At 57.7% G+C, this 319-nt stretch overlaps 1 protein-coding gene across 1 annotated transcript in view; it reads right to left on the bottom strand.

Moving 5' to 3' along the window:
* Positions 1-319, bottom strand: part of LOC119590331 — a gene marked incomplete in the record, with an annotated part of 17409 nt that overhangs the window by 14640 nt on the left and 2450 nt on the right. The window contains 1 exon segment of the mRNA XM_037939004.1: positions 51-286. Coding sequence (XP_037794932.1) covers positions 51-286 — 236 coding nt within the window.

Below are 319 nucleotides of genomic sequence, written 5' to 3' on the forward strand. Positions count from 1 at the left end.
ACTTATTGATTTCCAGCACATGTATTTGTTTTAACTATGGACCCTTTTACCATGGTAGGGTTGTTGGCGATGTACATCTCGAGGGCGGCGGAGAGGGACGTGTGGAAGGACCGCACGAGTGTGTAGTGCCGCAGGAGGGTGACGGCGCTGAGGCGGAGCGTGGCAAGGGCGTCGGCAGTGTCCAGGATCTTGTGGAGGTCGTGTGGGTGTGTCATGAACGCGCAGTCCCGGCAGATGACCTCCCTGCACGTGGCGCAGTAGAAGGTCAGCGGCAGTTGGTGCTCGCCTGTTCGAAGGAGAAGGGGGGAGGTATTGTATT

Source organism: Penaeus monodon, chromosome 27 (genome assembly GCF_015228065.2).
Source record: "Penaeus monodon isolate SGIC_2016 chromosome 27, NSTDA_Pmon_1, whole genome shotgun sequence".
Classification (NCBI taxonomy): Eukaryota; Metazoa; Arthropoda; class Malacostraca; order Decapoda; family Penaeidae; genus Penaeus; species Penaeus monodon.